This window comes from Vanacampus margaritifer, chromosome 4, assembly GCF_051991255.1.
Source record: "Vanacampus margaritifer isolate UIUO_Vmar chromosome 4, RoL_Vmar_1.0, whole genome shotgun sequence".
Taxonomy (NCBI): domain Eukaryota; kingdom Metazoa; phylum Chordata; class Actinopteri; order Syngnathiformes; family Syngnathidae; genus Vanacampus; species Vanacampus margaritifer.
This window is the reverse complement of record NC_135435.1, coordinates 4,455,269-4,477,989: the sequence shown is the minus strand read 5'-3', so window position 1 is coordinate 4,477,989 and position 22,721 is coordinate 4,455,269. Positions and strand designations below refer to the sequence as shown.

At 39.2% G+C, this 22,721-nt stretch overlaps 2 protein-coding genes across 9 annotated transcripts in view; both read right to left on the bottom strand.

The window, feature by feature from the left end:
- The window catches only part of ppfia1 (PTPRF interacting protein alpha 1), a 60,704-nt gene extending 59,053 nt beyond the window's left edge, over positions 1 to 1,651 (bottom strand). For 3 of the 8 annotated variants that reach the window (XM_077563428.1, XM_077563432.1, XM_077563434.1), the window contains exon 1: positions 723 to 1,651. The gene's annotated coding sequence lies outside the window, so the exon portion shown is untranslated. The remainder of the gene's footprint in view (positions 1 to 722) is intronic. The other 5 variants (XM_077563430.1, XM_077563435.1, XM_077563433.1 and 2 more) reach the window with 3 other exon arrangements.
- A 6,384-nt stretch (positions 1,652 to 8,035) lies between these two features.
- LOC144050305 (uncharacterized) lies at positions 8,036 to 20,392 on the bottom strand. The gene is made up of 14 exons (XM_077563437.1): positions 20,254 to 20,392; positions 18,673 to 18,878; positions 18,415 to 18,552; positions 17,086 to 17,224; positions 16,503 to 16,995; positions 16,145 to 16,286; positions 11,485 to 11,631; positions 11,351 to 11,395; positions 11,077 to 11,141; positions 10,754 to 10,944; positions 10,251 to 10,651; positions 9,947 to 10,046; positions 8,804 to 8,999; positions 8,036 to 8,714 (listed from the first exon to the last, which is right to left on the bottom strand). Exons 1-14 carry the CDS (start codon positions 20,371 to 20,373, stop codon positions 8,578 to 8,580), a joined length of 2,520 nt encoding a protein of 839 aa, XP_077419563.1. The 5' UTR covers positions 20,374 to 20,392; the 3' UTR covers positions 8,036 to 8,577.
- Positions 20,393 to 22,721: the final 2,329 nt, after the last annotated feature.

Genomic DNA, 22,721 nt, shown 5'->3' with positions numbered 1-22,721 from the left:
GTAATGTAAAAGCTAGACTAGAGCTGTAATAGAGGCAGGAAAGGGAAAGACTAGAGCGGTGTCAAGTTTGACGGAAACTCAGTTCTCTCACCCTGTTGTGCTCTATTTTATTTATTTATTTAATGTCACCCAGAAGCTTTTTGCGGGATGCCATGTTGCTGTGAGAAAGCGAACACAGTTGTGACAACATTCCGCTTTGCTGGGTTTTGTGTAAAAGGCAAATAAATGCCAGACCGTGTAGCAAAAATCGCAGGGTGTCTGTGTGGAACAGGTTATGAGTTCATGAGATGGTTGAGGTAAGCCTATGTGTAGTGACAAATGGTGGGTGCAAAATGTAAATACGTTATGGACATCCCATGTATCCCAAAAGATAAAGTTAAAATAAAAAGAACAATACTTGAATTTTATTCTTGCTCAATATCATCTCTCTGTACTAGACCTAGCTTCTGGACTACCTACTATATTCAATGATTGAATTATGAAAAAATAAAATAAAAAAACAAGAACCCAGTAACACATTTGTTGACTGTTAACTTTTAGTCCACTTTGGTAATGGCATTTTTCTTGGTAAAACTCCATTAACAATTCATTAAGTCTACAATACATGTATAGAAGCTGGACGTCTGCACATATAACACTGTACAAAACACTTAGCACACTCACACCTTAATTGTAAATGGGTATTTATGATAGAACCTAACTACTGTTGTGTTAGTAGTTACCTTGTAATCAACAATATTTCCAACTGGAAGGTAAACGAGGTCCAGGTACTCCTATCAGATCGTGAGGAGGACTATCAAATATCCAGACATTAAAATATAAAATCCACTCAGACGCTGGGATATTGTGTATTAAGGCTTTGGATATGTTTTCCACTGTAGACAAGGCCTCAAATCAAGCCCATTGAGTAAGGGGCAAGAACGGCTAACTCAGTCAGAGCTAGCTAGCGTTAGGCAAGTAAACTGCTGATTGATTCGGTGGTTGCATATCTAGAAGTGCTTTCTTTACGTTTCAATCGAACAACGACTTTAAAAAGTAAAGCTCTTCCGGGTGGATGTAACAATTTCAAACAAGAAGACAGAAAACGATACAGCAAGTAAGGTGACGTGGAAACCGCTATGCGCTTACTAGCCTTGGCTTAATTTAAAGCTAAATTCTTTGGCTTTAAATCAGTTTGGAGCCAACGTTAGCTACTAGCCTGCTAGGTGGCTAACGTTCGCTAGTTTGAAAGACTAACTTCGCCAAGATAACGACGCCGTGTTACCTAAAAGTTGATCAAATGCCAACATATCTCGAGTCTATGTGCCCGACATCGTCTAAAGTGTCGATATGGTTTCGTAATGCTGAAATAAGACGATAAAATACACTAAAACGATTAATCGCTCGAGTAACATTAGCGCGTCGGCTAGCATTAGCTTCCCGTCGACTCAGAGCAGTAGCGTCACCACATCGGGATCAACTCTGAAACTTCCAGACAACGTTGAAAGTCAGTTTTCGTCAAGCAGGGAAATCCACAAGTCGTATAAAAATCCCATTGTTCGAGTTCACAATGTTATATCCTTTCTTTTTTGGTATTTCCACGTTAGCGTCTGTCAGTCCAGTTCTTCCCTGACGCCACTGCCTGCCAGCTTGGGCAGTCTGGACAGCCAATGGTGGGCTTTCGGTCGCGAGCTCTTTCATTAGCCTCAGTCTGGTAGTCCACGGCAGGGGAGCCCTTCCCGGCTTGGCAACTGGAGAGGAGGGGAAAAGCTGCCACTCTCTGCTTTATGACAGCAACTCACTGGATAAAAACTGACAACAACAAAAAATGTGACATGCGTATATAAAAATATTTACGTGGTGTCCACGGTACGAGAAACCCACACCTTGATTATTGGAGAAGTAGCTACAGCTTGGTCGGCATTATTAATTACAGTATTTGTGAAATGATCGGCAATGTAAAGCTAATGTAAAACCTATTAGTGAAATGTAACTGTATAAACGAGCCTAAAAATATAATGTCCCAAAGTGTATAATTTTTATTCCACCATTCTTTTGTTTTGATTTTTTTTTGCACTCTTGTATAGCTATAATTAAAATGCATCTATTGTAATCAATTAGATCAATTTCAACTGCACAAAAATTCGAGGGATTATTAATGTTACAAATACTGTCCAGTATAGAACTGTCCTCAAGAAACTGCATTTGTATATGTGACCTACATTCTTGGTTGAATTGCCGACAAAACAATTACGCCATCTTGTGGGAAATCGAGGCAGTATTACCCCCATTCATATCCGATGTTTACGATAGCTGAGGTTACTAACTGTTCTATCTATTGAAGTATATTCATATTTTTATTTAATACTACAATTATACTTTAAATACCGTGTTTTTAATTACAGCAGATTATTCCAACGTTGACTCTCCCACTTTATTACATCTTCACGTTATCATATATATATATATATATACATACATACATACATACATACATACATATATACAAACATACATAAATACACATACATACATACTCCCATTCAAGTCATTACTTAAAGAGGAAGTCAAGTCAAGTATTTTTTTTCTCTATTTCTCTATTTTTTCCTGCTCATATTATGAAGCTACAGTAAGAATTTTTTCTCCTGTGTTCAATTGCAAGTTGTTGCCTGAAATAAATTAAATGAAATGAAAAAAAGGGGGAAATTCTGATTAATATGTCATTGAAATATGAATTAAGTTGAAAAATCCACGAGTGGGGGTACCATGTTACCTTTTGCCGTCGACTGAAAATGACATCACACTGCCTAGGGTTCAGCTTGTGAGCATCACATGCCCAAACCCAGAAAACAGGTGGGCCATGGCAGTCGCTCATTCTTGTCAACGTTCTTTCTCCTAAAACTTCCATGTTATGAAAGTGTACTTGTTTCCTCCTGTTTATTGTAAACTGACAAGATTGCTTAAAAAAAAAAAAATCTCTCAAAATTGTGCACAATTATTTGGTACTTTTTGTGAAGTGCTGTGACTATACAACAGATGATGTGTATATACAGTATGATTTTGGTATGTTACGTAGTGAGGAACACAAATGTGCAGCACATTGGGATTTTAGGAATCAGTATAAGTCCTGAAAGTACATTTTAAACTGTTCTAACACGTGCTTAGGGATTCCCACTTTGTTGTTGTCAAAAGCTGCCATGTCTGTTTGTAACTGGTACAATTCTGTGGGCGTCAATTTATGTGACAATGGACCTCACCACTGTTCCTCCAGTTCACAGCTGCACCGAGACGGAGCAGCGGTGGCATAAACCAAGCATGGTAATTGTTCTGTTAAAGTTTACCTACAGATTTGTGTTTACCTTTTTAATTCAATATTTGTCTTCTTTCACTGCAGTGTATAATCCCAGGACCAGTAAATAACATGGTGGTCCTTTCAACCCGGCCACATGAAAGATGACTTGTGGAAGGTTTGTAATTGTATTATCCCACTGCCAGGTAGATTTACACACTTCTAGCACATCATCTTAGCCTTCCACTTTTGTAAACATGGCCTTATAGCAGCAAGCTCAGCAGATAAGATGGTTTATCTGTGATGGAAACAGCAGACTGATTTGTTTGCACAATTGAGTTGAGGGAACTCTTGTTAAGTGTTAACTAGTGTTCCTGTGCGTTTGAGATTTCAAAATGCCCAACTTTTTCCTGACCCTAAATTCCAGACTTCTCTGTGAAACAAAATAATAATAATAATAAAATTACATTTGAGTAAATAGATGTGTTATTCTTACTCTATGGGAGAATTTACATCTAGCCATAACGAGTTATGTGTCTATTTACGTCGGGATAAATGCTCAACGACGTGCAGAATTATTCCAGACCTGTTAAATGTAATAAATCAAATTCCATACATCTCCAGACTTGGGTAGGAACCCAGATTTGTGTCAGTTGTAGTTTGATTTTCATTTTGTTCTTTCTTTTCCGATGGTGTTGTGTATGATTCAAAGGGACAGCCAGTGTTTGGCCTTGTTGAATTTAAGTGCTTAAATGTACAGGTTATGTGGACTGTCCATATATCATAAGCAGTCAAGTCAAGTCATCTTTATTTATATAGCGTGAAGGCACACACTGTTCATGCAAGATCCATCCTTACTTTTGGCAGATTCAGGGCCAAATGCTAATTTCAGGATGTTTAGTATGTTTAGTAAAAAAGACAAAATATGTCTGTTTGGTTAAAAAAAACAAAAAAACAACAAGCCATGTTTTGAATTAAAATAACATTTCAAAATAGTTAATGATTTTTAGATCTATATACTTAATGGCAGTAAGAGAGATTAATTAAGAGATGATTTTAGAGGCCTAAAGAAAAAGGCCAAAAACATTGAATGGGTGTCTCTTTACAATTAAAACAATTTATTACAAAGGCAGTTGTTGAGATCCTTTAACTATTTATTAGGAATGTTTGTTAAAGTTTTTATTTTATTATTATTATTATTTTTAAACTTCATTAAATAGACCTCTTATATGGCACCATTATTTGCACAAAGTGCATCAAGACGGTACTTGATTTCTTGCCAAGTCCTGTGTCGGATTTCCCATCCATCAACACAGTATCTGAAACAAAATTTAAATGTGAATAAAAACACTGATTACAATAAAACAAATTTGGTTGAGATATCTAATCAACTGCCTTTGTATTTATTAGTTGTTTTTTTAATTGTAAAGAGAGTATCAGACGCCCTTTACAACATTACACTAATTAAACAGGAGAGGGCGCTGTTGTTCAAGTTATATGCCTGATACACAAAAACCTGTGGAGGGAACCTCCAACGTAAAAAAGATGGAGCTCATCGCTAAAGATGAATGGGCAAAAATATCAGCCGAGACATGCAAAAAGATGATCAACAACTATAGGATGTGTTTTATTCGCTGCAATAGCCAATAAAGACTTTTCTAGTGATTTTTGAGAAGTGTATGAATAATTTTGGACAGACCACTTTTTGTTCAAATCCAAATAAGAGCTGAGAAAAAAAACAAAAACACAGTGATGCCTCTTGTACAACATCCTATTATCTTCTGTGAGAAACCTGTGTCATTTCCAATCCAGGAAAAAATTGTTTAGGAAATGAAGGTATTATTTGATTACTATATTAAGTGTAATCTTTGCGTGTTCAAAAATAATTGAAAAATGAGATCTGATGAAGAAGCTTCTTTTGCAAAAGATTTATTTTAGGAGCTCCTAAAAGACACAAGACATGCTTACATTCAAAGGTGATGTTAAGCCTCGAGTGTGTCCATATGAAAAACACACAGTCGCTTTATAGAGGAAAAAAGCATACTCCTCCTCTGAGGCTGGACAAAGGGTTAGCAATTATAATAGACAGACAAGTGATTTATTGACATGTTTACTCCAGTTTCGTCCAAAGCCGGAAATATATGACTAGACAGGTATGCGACCTAGACTCCCTCAGACCCACAGTGTTATCAACTTGAGAACATGCCTCCCATGTGCATTCCTATCTCACCAGCTGGAAGGGAGTGAAAAGTGTTATTCATTACACTACAGTTATATGTCCAATATATTTCACACAAACATTATCAGTTATATGGCATCTATATACTATAAGTAGATTCATAAACAGTAAAAATATGCATAGAAAATGTTAAATGTCTTCAGAAACTCGCCTGACTGAAGTGAGCAGTTGATTATTTGCTGTAAATCAGTGTGAACAGATTTTCCAATAGTTTCAAAAAAGTGAGATATAATGAGTCAAGACAGCTAGTAGATGGTTTCAACTGCTAAATCAAATCCGTCATAGTTTATTGATTCATTGAAACAAATTCTGTCATGATAATTGAATTATTCCAGGGTGATTTTAAGTGCTGCATCTTTTTGTAACTTTTCTGCTTTATGACAATGTTTGAGCTGATGGATTGTACTTTCTCACCAAAGTAGCAGGCAAATTAATTGCATTTATATTTTGAGAGGAGTTCCGGTGCTATTTGGATTTTAAAATTTGCAGCATGTTTACCATTTTGTCACATATAGGCTACCACTAACAACATATAGCATGGCTATTAATCTAATGTTGATATGTAGAGTAATTGTTCCATACTGTACTGGTAAAATGTGAGCAAACAAAATGCAACTTAACTGAGGTCAAGGCTTTGAATCTGGTCTCTGGTCTTGCTGTGTTGAATGTACGTTGCTTTGCTGCGTTTTCTCCGGGTGTTTTAGTTTCTTCATATCCCCAAAACTTCATTGACGACCAAATTGTCCTTAGGTGTGACTGTGAGTTGAAAGGTTGTTTATCTATATTTTACCCTGCAATTGGCTGGCAAGCAGTCCAGGGTGTACCCAGCCACTCGCCTGAAGTCGGCTGGGATTGGCTCCAGTTCACCTGCGACCCTAATGAGGATACGCAGTATTGAAAATTTACGAATGTGTCGGACCACAACTGTACGGTATGGGTTGAAATTTAGCTCCACACATTCAATATATCACAAAGATAATTGAGTAGATTTCAGGTCTTCTATTGCAGTACTCTCCTACAACACAGTATAGCATAGAGCAGAGGTGGGCATCGAGGGCCGCAGTCCTGCAGGTTTTGCGTGTTGCCCTTCTCCAACACAGCTGATATATGATCAGCTCATCAGCAAGCTCTGCATAAGCCTGATAACGATCCTGTTGATTGGAATCAGCTTGTGTTGGAAGTGAGAAACCTACAAAACCTGCAGGACTCCGGCCCTCGAGGACCGAGATTGCCCACCTCTGGCATAGAGGAATGGAGATTAAAGTCACCTTTGGTCACAGGATATTTATCATAGTGCATTCCTCACAGCTCTGTGTTTACATCACAAACAAATAAATCCAATTATTCCATGTCACAAAAGAAAATCCATTATTACAACTTGGTTTGATTGTATATCATGTATTTTGTTAACTAAGGTGTTCTATTTCAACCACATAATGGCATTAATACAATTGCAAATCCTTTTTAGTAATACATTTTATACAAGAACAAAATTTAGAACGCATTTGCCTTTTTTTATCTGACCTTTACCGGGTGACCCTGAATGGCCATCACATAGCTATAACGTGGGCACTAGCCAATAAATAGGGCTGTGCAAAATGAAGAATTTCAGAACTCAATTCAATTAATGAATTTGAATTAACTCCACCCCACGGGATGTTTAATTGATTTTGAATTACAGGAAGTGGAATTTAATGCAATTCAGAGAAACTCACATCACATATCAGTGACAATGAGACTTATTCACTGGTGTGCTCAGTGCTCCAAGAAAAATGTCCCAAATGTTTAGACAGCTACTTTAAACACTTAGATAAAGCAAGGTATTCTGGGAAATGAAGTGTTGTTCTACTATCATATCAAACAATTGTGTTTACCGGCGGACGACATACGAATCCTATTCGGGGATGTGGGGTGTGTGTGTATGTGTGTGTGTGTACGAGACGACCGACGTGCGCCAAATCCAATTTGTTGCGCTGTGGGGGGTGGCGGCCGACATCCAGCTATTACTATTATATTTATTTTTGTCACCAACTTTGTTACGTCATGTTTAGTTACATGAGAGGTGGCCAAGTTCAGTCCTCGAGAGCCCCTATCCAGCCTGCTTTCCATGTCTCTCTCCACTAACTCACCTGATTAATGATCAGGATCGTTATCAGGCTTCTGCAAAGTTTGGTGATGAGCTGATCATTAGATTCAGCTGCACTGAAGGAGGGAGACATGGAAAACAGGCTGGATAGTGGCTCTCGAGGACCGAACTTGGCCACCCCATTATCCTGTGACTGATCAATAATGTTATTCAGAATAAATAGAAGTGCTTTGTGGATTAGATGCTCCCGGATTGCTCCATTTATACCAGTTAGCGCTACGCAAAAGCCACGCAAACCTTTAGTGGATTCGGCCCTGAGTGTAACCAAGTGTGACAGAAGCGTGCTACGCAAACACCTGAAAAAGAAGCAGTGAAATGTGTGAACAAAAGCAGTAGAATGATGGCAAGCTGTTGTGCAACACAATAAGCAGTTAGCCAAGGATTGTACTGGCTAGTGTATGATGTCTTTTTATTGGTTGTCACATCAAATACAGAATGTTTTTATAGAATTTCATCTCCCTGTATTATACAATTTTGTCCTTGACTCACACTCCCATTGTGGTATCATATCGCAGATTTTATGCTCTCATTTGCATCACAAACTAAAACAGCTGCAATGCTGGTTGATTGTCTTTTCTGAGTTGAATGATTACAAAAAAAAAAGGAACACACAGGTAAGTTAAAATTAGTATTTTGAGCAAGCACAATGCTAAATTGCATGCAAATATGGTTATTGTATTATCTACACCCAATTGCATAATAACAACACAACAATCTTATTTTCTTAACAATAACAAATATGTATGATTATATTTTAAAGCTGAATCATTTTTATGTATTTCGTTCCATTTCAATTTAGAAATGAATCCCAGCTGTTATTTTGCATAGCGAAATTACGTGTGATTTCAAACAAGCTCAAAATAAAATGTTGTATGTGAAAATGTCGATTTTTTTGTGTGTGCATAATATACTCCCAGCAAGTGTTTAGCTTTCAAATGTTGGCAAACTTTGATATTTAGCATGTGACATTTTGGCTTTGTACATGACAACAGTGCTGATCATGCCAACAGCTGCGAGAAAACATCCGGCGGAGAATATGATGTTCATATTCAAATTCATTGCTAGAGAGAAAAAGAGACACAATTTTTAGACAGAGGAAGAATGCAGGTGTGCTGTTGTAAAAATAAAGTCATGTTTCACATCATGTTACCTGCGCCTTCATTACTCTCTGCTGATCTCTTAAGGCGCAGTGGTCCTTGAGAAACAAAATGGTTGGCACTCTGGATGACAGCCTCTCTCTTTCCACGACGGTGGCCATCTGACCATGTGTCGTTTATACATCCACGTGAGCACCTGGTGTGGGGGTTCCCTGCCTCACACATCATGACTGAACAGCTGATGTACACCTGAATGAATCAACAAATGAGCTGTGGTTTAACGATTGACAGTAGTTACAGACCCCTCACTTGAAATGCGATTAACATTTTCCAGAAACAATATCTTAGTGACGTGCAAACCTTTACGTCATCTAGTACAGCAAACACACAAAAATGTTGTATACTATATATTTCACTTCATTTATAAATAATTTGTGAATTTGTTGGACATCAGTGATGGTGTAAATGATACATTTGCCCAGGTTTCCCCAATCCTGGTCCTCAAGGGCCTGACTCCTGCGGGAGATGTTTCCGTCCTGCAACACACCTAATTCTAAAGATCAGGATCATTATCAGGTATCTGTAGAGCTTGCGGACGAGCTGATTGGAGAACAGAAACATCTAAAACCTGCAGGACTCCAGCCCTGGAGGACCAGGATTGGTGAAGCCTGAATTTGTCTGAGTTGGGGGCAGGCAGCATCAGTTCAGTTCCCACTCAGTGACAATATGAATGTCCGTTCAAATGGTTTCTCATTTCTGTATGTGCAACCATACAGAAAGTCATGTAGGGAAGGCTTCAGCACCTTGCAACCCTGAACAAGATGAGCAGTATTGAAAATTGATGGATGGATGAGTTTGTTGCTGGAGAAACTAAGGTCCCTATTTTCTTAGACGGACGCTTGTGCGCTCAGTGAAAAAAATGGGCTCATCTTTATTTTCGTGTGGGTCAAGTCTAGTTTACCCTGTTTGGGAATTGAGCAGACTGTGGTACACCTCGCTGGCAGTTTTCTATACCCCCTGGCGCAAGTCGAGTTGCGGCCAGTCCCACAATGGCGCAAACTCCCATTTGTAACTCTGCCCGTCTATGAAAATGCCAAAAGAAAGAAAACTCCACCCATGCGCACTTTGCGCTAGACTGCTTATCCCCTTCCATTAGTATTACTGCGGATAGACAGACAGACAGACAAGACACTCACATGATCATGCAATCCAATGAAGCTGAAGGCCTCTATGCTGAACCTGAATTCATGTTCATCAGCAGGGAAGTGGATCTCAACTGTTGGATCCACTGGACATCTAACCAGAGCACATAGAAGGACATGTATTATCTTGTAACCGGAATGCATTACACTGGACAGTAGATCACAAAATTGCTAATTTATTCCCAATTGATTATGTCTGTAATTTCAGTTCAGTTATGTTCGAGCACAGTTGTCAATAAATAAATAAAGCTTGGATTGCACAGTGGTAACCCACACAACCAAAGAGGTGTCAGCTTACCCATTTTCAATGATAGAGTAGGTTGGCCGATAATTGGGGTTGTCATATGGAGCAGCTTTGCACGATTCCACAAAAAGTTCTGTGCTGTTGATTGAAGACAAAGCCTCTATCTTCATGTAAATCCTGCTTTCAAGTTTATAGTCCAGCGGGTATAAGGTTGGACTAAGCATGGTTTGGAACTGGTTGTTTGGGTAGAACTCAAACTGGTAGGTGAACGTGCCAAAACCCTTTTCCCAAACTGTGATAGTCTTTCTGTGTCCAATGAAACTCTGGGTAACATTTCCCCGTTTGGCATACTGGCAGTCGAAGCCTACTTCTAGCCTGTGTTTCCTGGTGATGATGTCTCGAGGGTCGTCCACAGTGGTTATTTCATTCTTGAAAATGAGATTCTCATCATCCTCCTGCGGAGTAAAATGTTACTGATTCAGACAGTTCTTAAATCAAAGCCAAGGTTCACCAGAGGAACATAAGAGGAAATTAAATAGTACATTTCACTCTGTTACCTCCAGCTGAGTGCCACAAGAGTTAAGGGGGACGACAGCAACTACATGTGTTCTGTTGGAGTGTGTTTGGAGACTGCACTGAATGTTGCTGGGATCACTGAGACGTAAGTGATCCAAATGGATCCAATGGAGTGATGCTTTTTCAACTGACACCGTCATACTGGACTGGCCGCAGATCACTGTAGCGTTAACTGAAAAGAATAGATATGTTTTTAACCACTTTGTTCCTACACCTTGAGCTGAAAACTGCGTTCATGTTTTTTGTTCCCTTAATGAATTTATTTGGCATTGCTTTCAAAATGAACTACTAACTCCTGACTCACCTGTCTTCTTCTGAACTTCAAGCAGAACACATATCATTTCAGATTGATATACAAATTGATTGTACCTGCACACAATTTGTAAACAAATTAATACGATGAATACAATAAAAATGCATAAAAGCTAGATACACAGTATTGCACAGACGGACGTATGTTTCTCACTTTCGGCCAACTTAGACATGTAAATTTCTTAACACTACAATATTAAAGTGGTGACAACAACATGGCCATTGCCCTTCACTGCATTTCATTTCCCGTGTGCGCAGTTACTTACCCATGATTACTAGTATAGTAATAGTGACGAGATGGTGTGGTATTACTAGAAATGAACAAGCAGAATATATGAAGCTGTTAAAAAATTGCTTCCTCATATTATTGCTAACATATAAGTTTCAAAGAAAGACTGACCTTGATGTGACTGATTCAACTGCGAAGCAGAGTGGAAAATGTCTGCCCTCATCTCCAGGCCTGGGTATCCACCTTATGACAAACTCATCATGTGTGGTTCTGTGCTTATTGGAATTGATTGGCCCACTCATAACGATGTTGTGTATCCTGGATCATGACAAAATAAAACAAAAAGATTGTGTCACTGTTAAATGTGCTTAGTACAAAAGTATACCTCTATTGCAGTTCCTTTGTTAGGTAATTATGAATACAATAATGTGTCATGTTTTGGTTCTGTCATGTTTTGGTTTTGGTTCTGTCATGTTCAGTTTCTGCTTTCCTTGTGTGTTTTCCTTGTCTTGTTGATTGTGACCCTGCCCTTCCTTGTGTTGTCCAATCAGTGCCCTCAGCCACTTGTGTCTGGTCCAGGTGTGTCTTGTTGCGTCATTAGTGTTGGTGTATTTAGTCTGCTGTCTCTCCTCTGTCTGGGTTGGTGCATTGTGGTATGTATGTTTGTCCTCATGTCATGCGGCCTGTTTTCTGTTCCCTCCCTAGTTCTAGTTCTAGTTCAAGTTCATGTTTTGTCGCTGTCAGTTTTTTTGTTCCATCTTTTGTTCAAGTTCAAGTTCATGCTTTGTTTTATGTTTTTGAACTTTGGAACCCTCTTTGTCAATAGAAATTAAATCCCTTTATTTTTTGGACTACACCTCTGCCTCCTTGCTCTGCCTTCCCGCATCTGGGTCCTAAAGCCCCCCGTTTTGACATAATGTATCTATATACCGGTATACACAGATTGCATTGATTGCTTTGCTAAATGGTATTGGTTTAGTGGTGTGACTCTTGCAGTGTACAGTGGGATGTACCTGGTGTCATGATCTGTGAGATATTAAAGTTTTGTATTTTATTTGTGTGCGACTGATTGGATTAGTATTGTTTCATGTGTAATAATTATTGGCTGGTTGTAACTTTTACAACCTCATCACAGACAAAGGAATTTAATTTCTTTGTCCTGGGCACGACAAGGTGGTCATCACAATATAGTAAGACCTGTGACTCACCCCCACTACTTCTTCTTTCCCTTTCGCCTCTTGCTTTCTGGTTCCCACTCCGTGACTACTACACGCGGCTACCTCACGGTTAGCCATCGCTCCGCGACTGGCCCAGCTGTGTTGTCTCTGGCCAGGCTCAGTAGGATTGCAGGGTGGCGCTAACACAGGTGCCCTGAAGCCGAAACAAAAAAGGCCCATCTCCCGCCAACAGGTCAACTCCCGAAAACAGCATATGGCCTTCAAACAATCAATCAACCAACCAATTAATCTATTCATACATTTTAATGTGTCAATTTTACAAAGATTTTTGCTATTAGTAGGCTGCCTGGGTTCCTATCACCCGCAATTAGCAGGGGCGCACTGTATACATAGCATTCACCTATCGACCCAACACGCCTTTTGTGGGGCAAACAGCCAGCGAGACAACTCAACCAAATGCTGAGGAGCGCTTGTGTTGCTTAATAGAAGTTACTTTGATTCATTCATTGATTATTTATTCTGGATTTTAACAAACCGCTTCTCAATGATGCACACGTGTGCCGTTCACTGGTGCCAAATTGGGCGGACAAAGATACAGTATTAAATAAAACTTCTAGATAGTATTCACATGCCGTCATTTGCCTCACATTGTGTCCATGGAATGTCGAATGGGAACGACAAAGTGTCCTGAATTACAAAGATACATCGAAAGGATTTCCAACCGACAAAGTCTACCAAAGTGTGTTCTGACCATTTTGGTTAAGGTAAGTGTCATTGTAAGATGGTAAAAATGCTTTTACCATAATGCAATGATATATGTGAGCCATTAGCCGTGGCTAGCTCTGGCTAAAAATGGATTTGTGGTCAAGATGTTCGATTTAGAGATCTCTCCAAATACCCTCCTTAAGGTCTCTTGTTTTCCTTTACCAGCAGTCCAAAAGTTGAAAATGTTAAAGTGTACGAAAATAAGTGATGAATCAACAATGTTGCTGTTTTTGTTGTAACATGCTAGGACTAGTAGCTAACCCGTTCACCTTGAATTCACAATTCAAATGCACAAAAATGCACATAGCAACTAATAAAATCCGAAAGTACAGAAGACTCGATATGTCCGTGTTTTGAAAGCCATCCTACCTAAGAGCATATGTTTCCAAGTTGACCAGTCTGGGCAGTATCTGCAAATGTTTGTAATATAATCACTTTCCACTAACCAAACGTTTCAATGCAAAGAATGTTGAGCTAAATCTTCCGCATACATCTTGCTTACACAAGTAACGTTAGAGGAAGCTGGGGGTGACGTTCATCAATAACAAAAGAACATTCGGTGTAATCTCAAGAGAAGCAAAGCTGACTTCACTGGAAAATTGCCACAACATGAGGGGTGAGGTCGCGATCCTGTGACTTCAGTGAATACTATTTATAGAAATATTTATCGTGGTGATATTTATTTTTATTTTGTCTTCATGAACAGATTTGGTATTGGCATAATCCAAAAGTAATCCAAAGTAATCAAGTTACATTACTTTAATATCATGGTACTTGGATTACATTACTAACTACATTTTTTAGCAGGTAACTTGTAACTGTAACGCAATACATTTTAAAAGTTACCCACCCAACCCTGAGAACTTGCCCACCATTTAAGTTGCATTTGCATTCACCTGCACTTTTACACACATCAAACAATCTCTTCATGTCAGAAGCTGCATCAAAGCTTCTGTGTGCTCTCGCAGGTAGGGGGTTGAGTACCCCTTTAATAATATATATATGTATATATATATATATGTATATATATATATATATATATATATATGTATATATATATATATATATATATATATATTATATATATATATATGTATATATACAGTATATATGTATATATATATGCATATATATATATATGTATATATATATGCATATATATATATATATATATACACATACACACACACACATAAACCCAAACCCAATTCCCCATTAGTTGGGACACTATACAAATTGTGACTAAAAACTGAGTGCAATTATGTGGAAGTGCCAAATTTTAATATTTTATTCTGTATAAAACATAGAGAACAGGTCAAACGTTTAAACTGAGAAAATGTATTATTTTAAGGGAAAAGTATGTTGATTTTAAATTCCATGGTGTCAACAAATCTCATAAAAGTTGGGACAAGGCCATTTTCACCACAGTGAGGGATCCCCTCTTCTTCTTACAACAGTCTGCAAATGTCTGGGGATCGAGGAGACAAGTTTCTCAAGTTTAGAAATAGGAATGCTGTCCCATTCTTGTCTAACACGCGTCTCTCTAACTGTTAAACTGTCTTGGGCTTTCTTTGTTGCACCTTCCGCTTTATGATGCGCCAAATGGGCCCTATAAGTGAAAGAAGTGGACTGCAGGCTGGCCATTTCAATACCCGGATCCTTTTCCTACGCAGCCATGATGTTGTAATTGGTGCTGCATGTGGTCTGGCATTATCGTGTTGAGAAATGCAAGATCTTCTCTGAAAGTGATGATGCCTGAGTATATGTTGTTCTCCAATCTGATTACCCCTTTCTGCATTGACGATGCCTTTCCAGATGCGGAAGCTGCCAATGCCACAGCACTCATGCAACACTATACCATCACAGATGCAGGCTTATAACATGAGTGCTGATAACAACTTGGGTTTTCCTTGTCCTCTCTAGTCAGTATGATATAGTGCCCCAGTTTTCCACAAAGAACTTCGAATCGTGATTCGTCTGACCACTTTGCCACACTAGATTTTAAAGAACCCCTGGCCCAGAGAAACGCCTGCGCTTCTTGGTCTGCTTTAGAAATGGCTTCTTCTTTGTACTGTAGAGTTTCATCTGGCAACGGCGGCTGGTACGGTGGATTGTGTTCACCCACAATGTTTTCAGGAAGTATTGCTGAGCCCTTTCTGTGATTTCCCTTACAATAAGCATTCCTGTTTACAGTGCAGTGCTGTTTAAGGGCCCGAAGATCATGCTTTTTCAGCTACACATAGAGATTGTTCCAGATTCTCTGAATCTTTGAATGATGTTATGCACTGTAGATAATAATTACTTCTACCTTTTTGCAATTTTTCGCTGGTAAACACCTTTCTGATATTTCTCCACTATCTTTCTGCGCAACATTGGAGGAATTGGTGATTCTCTACCCATCTTTGATTTTGAGAGACACTGCCACTCCGAGAAGCTCTTTTTATACTCCAATCAAGTTTCCAATGGAACTCATTAGTGGTAACTTGTCTTCCAGCTGTTTTTTGTGCAATTGACTTTTTCAACATCTTATTGCTACCTGTCACAACTTTTTTGAGATTTGTTGTCACCATGAAATTTAGAATCAACATATTTTTCCCTTAAAATGACTTTTAAAAAATTAGTTTAAACTTTTGACCTGTCATCTATGTTCTATTCCGAACAAAATATTGAAATTTGGCACTCCGTTTTTATTCACAGTTTGTATAGTGTCCCAACTTCTGGGGAATTGGGTTTATATATATATCTATATGTATATAAATTGTTGCCTTGTTTCAAATACATTTTTGAGAATACACTGCATTCCTGTTTTTGCCTCACCTGCTACCCTACACTTGGGTCCACCTGCCTTTTTTTGCTTTTTTTCCACCATGACATAATCTTTGACTTACGTGGCATGCATAGCTTGCGCTTTGACTCTGATTTCCACTTCTTTGTTGACCTCTGCATGAATACGTTGTCCATTCTGGGGTGTTGGATATAACAACTTCGGTATGTATTGTCCCTGTTGACAGGATGGAGCAGGGGGATCCACTGAAAGTCAGTAAGAGATTATTTAGATATTGTAAGGCTCAGTTTCTCGGCATATTGTGCTAAATAGTACAGTATATTGCCCATTTCCTATCCAGTATGTTCATTGCCATAGCTACAATGCAATCAAATGATCAAAAACACACATGTCTATGTAGTCAAGTGATTGTATCCGAATGTCATATATTTTCTTACTACCATAAGACCATGCTTACCCACCCAGAAAGGAGAATTGCAGGGGTAGTTTGCTGAGAGGTGGAGTTGTGGTGTAAGGGTTTCTTGTAGTGGGTCTTAAATGCTGTGTGGTTTGATGCCACTGCCTTGAGGTTGTTGTTGCACCTGTACTGTGCAACCACCACCACCAAGGTCGAGAGGTTGTACGAGGGGTTGTATTGGGGTATGGTGTTGTTGCAGGCTGCTGAGTCCACCACCACCACCACGGGTGTGTTGTTGTAGCTTTCCGCGTTTTCCAGGGTGCTGGTGTAACCAAAGGGGCTGTAGCAGTTGCACCTCTTTTGGTACGTGTCAGCTGCCACCATTTGGTTGTAAGAGCCTGCCTCTTTCTCCTCGCCATCAGAGGTGACCTTGAGGAATGGAAGCCATCGCTGTAGGAAAGTGTGATGGGCTGTTGTGGAAAGTCCTCCACCACCATCTCAAATCCAAAAACACGGTGATCAGATGAGGTGTAGTTGTATTGCAAAGTGCAAGAGTCCTGGTGGATTATGAAAACAATGTATTCATTAAAGTAAACAAGATTATTATTATTTTTTTAATTCATGCCATAATCACATTTTCAACAAACCTGATCCAGGTAAAAGCCTACAGGAAGATTGCACGAGCCGCATTCTTTATTCCGAATTTGTCCATATCTGCATCGTACTCGGTCTCCATCAGCATCAAAGGCCATTGGCTTGTATGTCCGCGGGCAGTTTTGAGGAACTCTTGCAAAAACAACATCTAGACATTTTCCTGTTTTGCATTGTCATTTCTTCACATTGAAAATTATTGCACCGTGCATGGATTACTTTGAATTCGTAACCAAATCATATTCTTTGAAACAAATAATAGAATATACATCTTAATTTGCCTTGTAAGGTTCAAATAAATAATTCATCACATTGCATTTCACAGGAAAGGTAATGTAAACTGTACCACAGTTGGTATTAAGTCACTTACTCGCAACCTTTTTCACTGAAGCAACCCCCTTCGCTCACAGCTGTTTTACTGGATTTTTACTGTTTTTGCAAGGCCCACAGAATCACTGTCAATGCATAATTTCAGTGCAATAATGTAGACACTGGTTACTTGTATGGTATATAAGTGCCAGTCATTATTAATAGTCACAGACTGCTATAGCCTGTATATACACATATGTATCCCCAATAGTTTTTATGCCCATTTTTATTTTGCACTATGTACATAATGTATATTTTAATAATCACTGCTTAAAGCACTCCTTCTCTTCTTTCATCAGGAAAAATTGTATATTTCTGTTTCCGTTTTGCAGCAATTAGCATTAGAATATTGCAAAATTTCATCATTATTAACCTTCCTGTTGAAAACAGTGGCAAAAAGAGCTTGTTGCAACATGGCCCTGGCTGATCTCCTATACTCTACTGCCACCTGCTGGCCATTTTTGTAAGAACCACCATTGCTTTAAACGAGTGGTCCTCAACCCTGGTCCTCGAGGACCGGTATCCAGCCTGTTTTCCATGCCTCCCACAGCCAACACAGGTGATTCATATCATCAGCTAATCAGCAATCGCTGGAGAAGGCTGATAACGATCTCCACCTGTGTTGGCTGTGGGAGACATGGAAAACAGGCTGGATACCGGTCCCTGAGGATCAGGGTTGAGGACCACTGCTTTAAACAACCTCTTCATGTCACAAGCTGCATTCAAGCCTTCTGTATGCTCTAGCATAAAAAAACAATAAATAAATAAATGTATAAATACGTGTATGGGAGTGAAGAACAAAGTATTAAAAAATCATATTTATACGTTTTGGGGTTTGAATGAGTTAATGTAGCTTTTCAATGATGAGGAGCAGTTATGTGGCTTTCACAAGTATGGCACTTATTTTGCAGCCACCTTGTCTCAAGTAATGAGAGCATTTTGTTCCTTGTGTTTACCGGATAAAAGGAAGCACGGCAGTAACTGGTGACTTGTTTGGCCTTCCGGTGTCAGATCTTGTACCCAAATCCACAGTGGTCAGCAGTCTCCAACTATGGAGGTTGTGCCTGGTTGGAATCCAGCAACAGCTAGCTGACCTGGGAGGTGTGGAAACAAAACCCATGAAATACTGATACTCTACTAAATATGCAGGGCATAATATGATCAATTTCTTTATGCAAGACAAAGTTAGCAGATTTCAAATTTCAAACTCATACCGCATAGAGAAAGGTCTGTTAGATGCCACACGTCTTGTCATCACTGTTTCTGCTTCACACCATTGCCTGGTGTTTCTCTGAGAATTGGTGCTGTTGTCAAGTACGACTTTGTGACTATTCACCTGATATCCACAGTTGCCATTGTTACAATACGTGTATTGACTGTGGTAACACCCATCAAAGGTTGCCTTGAAGCTAATGTTGACCTGTAAAAAAAAGATCCTATTTAAGGGATCGTGTTGGCATATTTATTTGATACAGTTTGTTTCATGACAGAGTTTAAGAATACAGTCGCCCACGGCTTCGCATATGGGCATGTTTTTTTCCTTCAATTTGTGTGTGTGTGTGTGCGGGGGTGGGTTGGGGGGGTTGGTATAGGTTGTTTTTTTTCATTTTTACACTCTCATCTCCCGATGCCACCCACCTTCCCGGTTTTTATGGAAATCCATTGAATGTTTATCAGCGATATATACCTGTTCATTTTAAATGCCTAGTATACAACTAAGGAACTCCTATGACTTGAATTTAAGAGCTGATCGAGACTATTTCCAGAGGTTTTCTTGAAAATAACCAAAATCGCAAATTCTTCCATAAATAGTTATTGCATTGTAATGCACAGTAAATTCTGTAGAGTACATTTGACTCCATTTATATTTGACTCTATTTAGAGTGGGACCAAATGACTCAGTTTTAGAGTAGGCTAATATTTACACTTAGAAGAGAGTAAAATAAAGAATTGAAAAAATAAAGAATTGAAAAAAAAAGTCACTCAAGGGTTGATGAATGAACTCACGCCCTTCAGCTTGGGACACTGACAAACTACCACCTGAGCTAGGTACTGTTTGCTTATCTCTGAGACCCTAAAAATCGATTTTAGTCTTGGAGTTGGACCGATATACTAATAGGAACTGCGTGACTCAAGGACTAGATCGGCTATCACCCAAGCTGAAGGTTGTGAGTTTGTTCCTTAACCCTTGAGTGACTTTATTTTTTATTATTTAGTTTACTCTCTTCCAAGTGTAAATTTTACTCTAAAACTGATTCTATTTGGTCCCACTCTAAATAGAGTCAAATTTACTCTACAGAATTTACTGTGTGGCAATAATCTTTTCTTTTCTGAAGTATTATTTTAGTTAGTCACTTGATACACTTTTAGTGGCCCCAGACATTAAAATGAACCCAGAAAATTAACAAGAAATTGAAAAAAAAAATTGTTTCCCATGACTGTATTTTTTTTCTTCCAATACATTCCAATGAGTGTCAATTATAGGCAGATTTTTGCTATTTGTAGGTCTGCCCGGTCTCTATCAACGGCAAATAGCAGGGAATGACTGTAGTGTCATGTTGAATTATTTCATTAAGGGTTTGTCATTATCATTGTGTTTAAAGACGATGTATAAGGTGAAATGGCAAACGTCACCAATATACAGTAAGTACAGTATAGAGGATAGTACATGTAAGATTGATAAAATACAACAAAATATCACACAATGATAATTAAGTATGATGAATATTTGTCTCATTCTGTGGGGGAAAATGCCATAATCTTTGATGATCACATAACTATATTCAATTACTCACTGTAAATGTTCCATCAGAGTTCATTTCGCCACGGAAGTTGCTGAGTCCTCCATAGTAGTGTGATGCAGACACCAATGAGACCAGGAGCAGCTGCAGCAGGAGCACTGATGTGGAAACCATGATGCCCCATATGCTAGCTGGCTCTGAACTGCTGCCTATTTATATATGCACGCAATTGCAGACCTCCCACAGAACAAGGGACAATAAATTCATAGGTATGTATAGTATGCTTGATAACAATGGGCTAAAACTGGTTTTAGTGAGTAAGCAAACAAGGTCAAGATTGCTTGGTTCAGTCCAAATCCTTTGCAGACAACTTGCAGCTACTAAATACACACAGTGAAAAAAGAAAGAAAAAGTAATAGATTAGATAGCCTTATTGAATTTCAGGGAAACTATCTAACCTATTTTATTTTTTATTTTGTTTTTATTATATTACTATTTGATTATGCTTGTAGGTGTTGTGTCTTTGCTTGTATAAAGCACCTTGAGTTGCTTTGTGTATGAAATAAAGCCGCCTTGCCTTGCCTGTTGTGTGAAAAACATTACGTTACGTTACGGATGGATCTCAGTGAAATTGAAATCACTTTTTTTTTTGCAATACAAAATTTAATTGGACGTCTACTGTAATCAGTCATCATTCCACAGTATTGAGTCACAATGAGACTCAATGGTGGTGGCTGGGTGGGGGGGATGCTGGGGGCGGCTGGGGCTGGGTTGGGGTGGATGGCAGGGGTGGATGGGAGGCGAGGGGGTCGTGGGGGGAGCGGGGGCTGTGGACCGGTGGGGTGCCTAGTGGGCCTGCAGTGCCCCGTCCTGCTGCGTTGGGTTGGGGGCGCGGGCCGTGTTGGGGTGGGGGGCGCTCCTGCTCCTGGGTTTGCTCTCCGGCCGGTGGCCCCTGCGGGGCCCGGGGGTCGTCCTTTGGCGCTGCCGCGGCCTGGGGGGCCCTGAGGTGTTGCGCTTGTTCTGTCCTGGCAGGGGTCGACGGCTCCCCTCTTTGGTGGAGATTTTCATGCATGCCAGATCCACCACACCAGCATCTATCGAAACTCAGACACAATCTGCTTCTTCCTCAGGTCATTGAATCGGTGGAGGCTGGTGTCTGTGGATCTCACTCTGCTTCGTCTGTCCTTCCTTCCTTTCCTCAGTCTCTCCTTTGGTCTCTTGAGGTCTCCCTGATTTGTTGGAATTTAGATATCTCTGGGGTTGGTGAAGGACTCTGGTTGGTAGCCTGGTGGGTGGTGTCTGGTCGGTGCTGAATTTCACTTTCCTTTCTTTGGTCCTTCCTCGGGTTTCCTGACGGCCTCACGACTCTGGCTGGAAGTGTTCGGCTTAGGTGAACGGTATGGGATTTTTTAATAGGTTTTAGGTGAACTAATGAATACACACACACTCGCACGCACGCACGCACACACGCACATAGACATACTCACCCACATACAAAAAAAAAAAAAAAAAAAGAGCAATGATGATGACATGTCAAATCGATAAAATTACCGAATGAACAATACTGAGCTCTCCGGAAAAAAATAAAATAAAAATAAAAAATAAATAAAAAAAGAGTCACAATGAGACATCTAAGTTGAGGTTCTAAACTTTTTGTTTGTGGTCATCTTTAAGCAGCTCTACATTTGTTGCACTGAACTGAATATCTGCAACTCCTCCTTTCAATTTAATGTGTACCTTTGTATTTTGCTTCAGCATGTTTGCTGTAATCTTTGAAACAAACCAAACAGCTCATTACCAATGTGTTTTACAGTGTACTGTAGTATTATTGAAAATATAAATACAGCTGGCTAAATGACAGAATGCAGAGAGCCGGGATTGTGAGAAATGCACTGCTGACAAAATGAAACTAGTTAACCATTGTTTTACTTGTGCCTAATTCAATCCAATATATTTTGAAGGAAACCATACGTATCAAATTCAGAAGCTAATTATTATTTTGAGCACAAAATATTGCTAATCTCCTAATTTATCTGGGTTAGTAGCAGTTACAAACTGTCCATTTGTTTTATTTGCTTTGCACGGCTCTAAGGGGGGGGGGGGGGGGGGTGTATTGACTCTGTTTCTATTGTCCAAATAGTTCTTAATACAAAAGCGACACATTAATGATCATTTTTAAAACATGCAGACTACTGCAATGTGACCATTAACCCTGATGCCAGTCAAACTGAAAGTAAAACATTTGACTCCAACTTCTTTGTATTCCGAGGAAGACGGAAGAGTGAAGTATCTTCATGACAACCAGATTTGGAACATAGCCAGTGTGGAAAAATAAACAAGCCAGTGAAAAATTGATTCAGTATGCAAAACAATGTAAGCATTAAGAAAACTAGGAATGTTTTGATAGATAGATAATAAATTGACGAAAGCATCTAAACTAAAAACACAGTTAGGGGAAAGATCATGACGCACATATAGACAATCAAATAACATCCATCCATCTCCTGAACGGCTTATTCCTC